The 2,347-nt window shown below is 34.9% G+C and overlaps 1 protein-coding gene across 1 annotated transcript in view; it reads right to left on the bottom strand.

The window, feature by feature from the left end:
• The window catches only part of LOC110449085 (transmembrane protein 2-like), a 34,311-nt gene extending 32,175 nt beyond the window's left edge, over positions 1-2,136 (bottom strand). The window contains exons 1-2 of the mRNA XM_021495697.1: positions 2,002-2,136; positions 486-705 (exon numbers count right to left, since the gene is read on the bottom strand). Coding sequence (XP_021351372.1) covers positions 486-705; positions 2,002-2,136 — 355 coding nt within the window. The remainder of the gene's footprint in view (positions 1-485; positions 706-2,001) is intronic.
• Between the last annotated feature and the right edge of the window lie 211 nt (positions 2,137-2,347).

Raw genomic sequence — 2,347 nt, 5'->3', positions numbered from 1 at the left:
AATAATCATATTGAGAAGGAGGCAAGAAGGGGAGGTGGTGGGTAATAAAATTCACTTAGATATTTTTCAAAATTAGATCATGATGTAAAAAGAAGGTACACACCTTGTTCCTCCATCATCTTCAGCAGGCTAGTGACCTAGGGTCAGCTAGTGCACACACTTATATAGGGTGCTAAAAATAGCCACAAATTCATACGACTTTTGACCTTCTCACCTCCTTCTAATGGTCAGCGTCCGCTCATATCAATCATAGATACAACAAATACAGTACTTTAAAATTCATGATATTGAAACATAATAAAAAACAAAGTATGACTAGGACATTCATAAATTACATTAAACCAGGTTTAATTTGTATTTATAAAGAATTGGATGTCCCTTTTGTATGTTAGTGTAATGTAGGCGTTATACAAATTATAAAGTCGCGTGTTATGCATATTTTATTATTATTTTTTATTGCTGCAGAGAACATAATAAACACGTACCCGTCAGGGTGATTCGAGCGTTTTCCTCAAATGGACAAGTCTCGGAGCCAATGTGGAAGGCGCCTTTCACGTGGATGTAATTTGTGGACACGTGGAAATCTCCTTCCGGACTCCAAACGAGAATTGCGCCTGCCTCTACAACAATACCGAACAGGGCCGGAGGGGACACGTCCAAAAGGACGTGACCGGTAATACTAACCGTAGCGCTGGCCTCTGGGAGCTGCAAACAAAATGTCTCATTTATGGCAAACCAACTTAACATTCATTTAAGGAGCAATGCTTATAATGTATCTAATAATATTATAAAAGATATCCTTAATTATTATATAAGATTTCCTCTATATCAAATACAATATCTTATATTTGAAAAAAATATGCATAGGACTCTGTCTAAACCGGACATCACTGGGACCATATCATTTTACCGGTTGTAGAGTGTTCCGGATTGTAGGGAGTCTGCTTAAATACAGTTTCTGAATGTAATTAGAACTAAGAATACATATGTGTATGATATATTTTGTTAATATATACCAAGGTTTTGTATTTTCGTTAATTAATCATTCATCGTCACTGATATGAGAACAACTGACTTGTAAAAACACTTTCCATGTGACTAGGAAGGCACAGGACTTGTCCGCTTGTTACGTACCAAACCCTCTTGCATATTATGTATACGTCTATATAGTTTGTACTACTTCACTCTTCAATAAATATTGTTAAAACTAAGTAACAAGGCCTGTTTACAGAATAGACAGAGTTGGATAAGCCAGAGTATAACTACTATCGTTGATTTGGCCGGTTAGACAAATATCTAGAGTCCACTGTATACTTTTAAGATATCTGATATAATGTATAAAATATACCATAAAAGATAGAAGACATGAACGTCATGATACTCATTTCTTATTATTTATAATACACCTAAAAAAAAATACAAAGTATGGTGTCATTTAATTAGTATATGTGATATACAACTCAATGTCTATTTGCATAATTTGCCAAATTTTGATTTGACTAATACCCTATTGGGTAGCGAATTAAATTATAAGATGTCTATAATGAACATTTAAGGTTAGGGATAATGACACAAGTGTATAAAATGTTAAAAAAAATACTACAAACCTTTAAGCAATTATGCCCATTTACAGTCTCCTTTCTCTTATGAAATATTTCTGTACACATTATGATAACGACACATGTGTGCTTTCCAATGTCCATGTATATATGTTGATTGATTCTGATAGGTAACTATTCTGTTTATGTAATCTTCATATTGGAGGAAATAAAGAGAATAGTAATCGATATTATATATCTTCGGTAAGATATTTTAAAAAGATAGCTTATAAAGTATTGAATTGAAATCAATTTAACAGGCCTTATATGCTTTACCGATAAACGGCACTGACAAAAAATGAACTTTATGAGCCAACACTGAGTAAATAAAACAAAAACAAACAAAAATAGGAAAAAAACCTATTCGGTGTTGTTGGTGGTGGTTGGGGAGTTGTTTACTTACTTTGTTTGTAGGCCACGTAGTGGGGTCACTCCATCTAGTTAAGGTACCGTTATCATGTGGACACTCGGCTTCTACTGACGTCACAGACACTAGACTGACCAGCGCCAAGTAGCACAGAGTTCCCAACACCGCCATCGTAACTGAAACATGACACATAGTATCCTATATATCACATCATTATAGCTACCTTACTGTACACACTGAAACCCGACACCTGTTGGTATTGTTACCTATATATCATGCCTATCACATCACTGCTGTACACATTGAAACACGACACCTGTTGGCATTGTTACCTATATATCACCGCCATCGTAACTGAAACATGACACATAGTATCCTATAT

This window comes from Mizuhopecten yessoensis, unplaced genomic scaffold (genome assembly GCF_002113885.1).
Source record: "Mizuhopecten yessoensis strain PY_sf001 unplaced genomic scaffold, ASM211388v2 scaffold4481, whole genome shotgun sequence".
Taxonomy (NCBI): domain Eukaryota; kingdom Metazoa; phylum Mollusca; class Bivalvia; order Pectinida; family Pectinidae; genus Mizuhopecten; species Mizuhopecten yessoensis.
The sequence above is the reverse complement of the archived record's forward strand: the minus strand, read 5'-3'. Positions and strand labels throughout refer to the sequence as shown.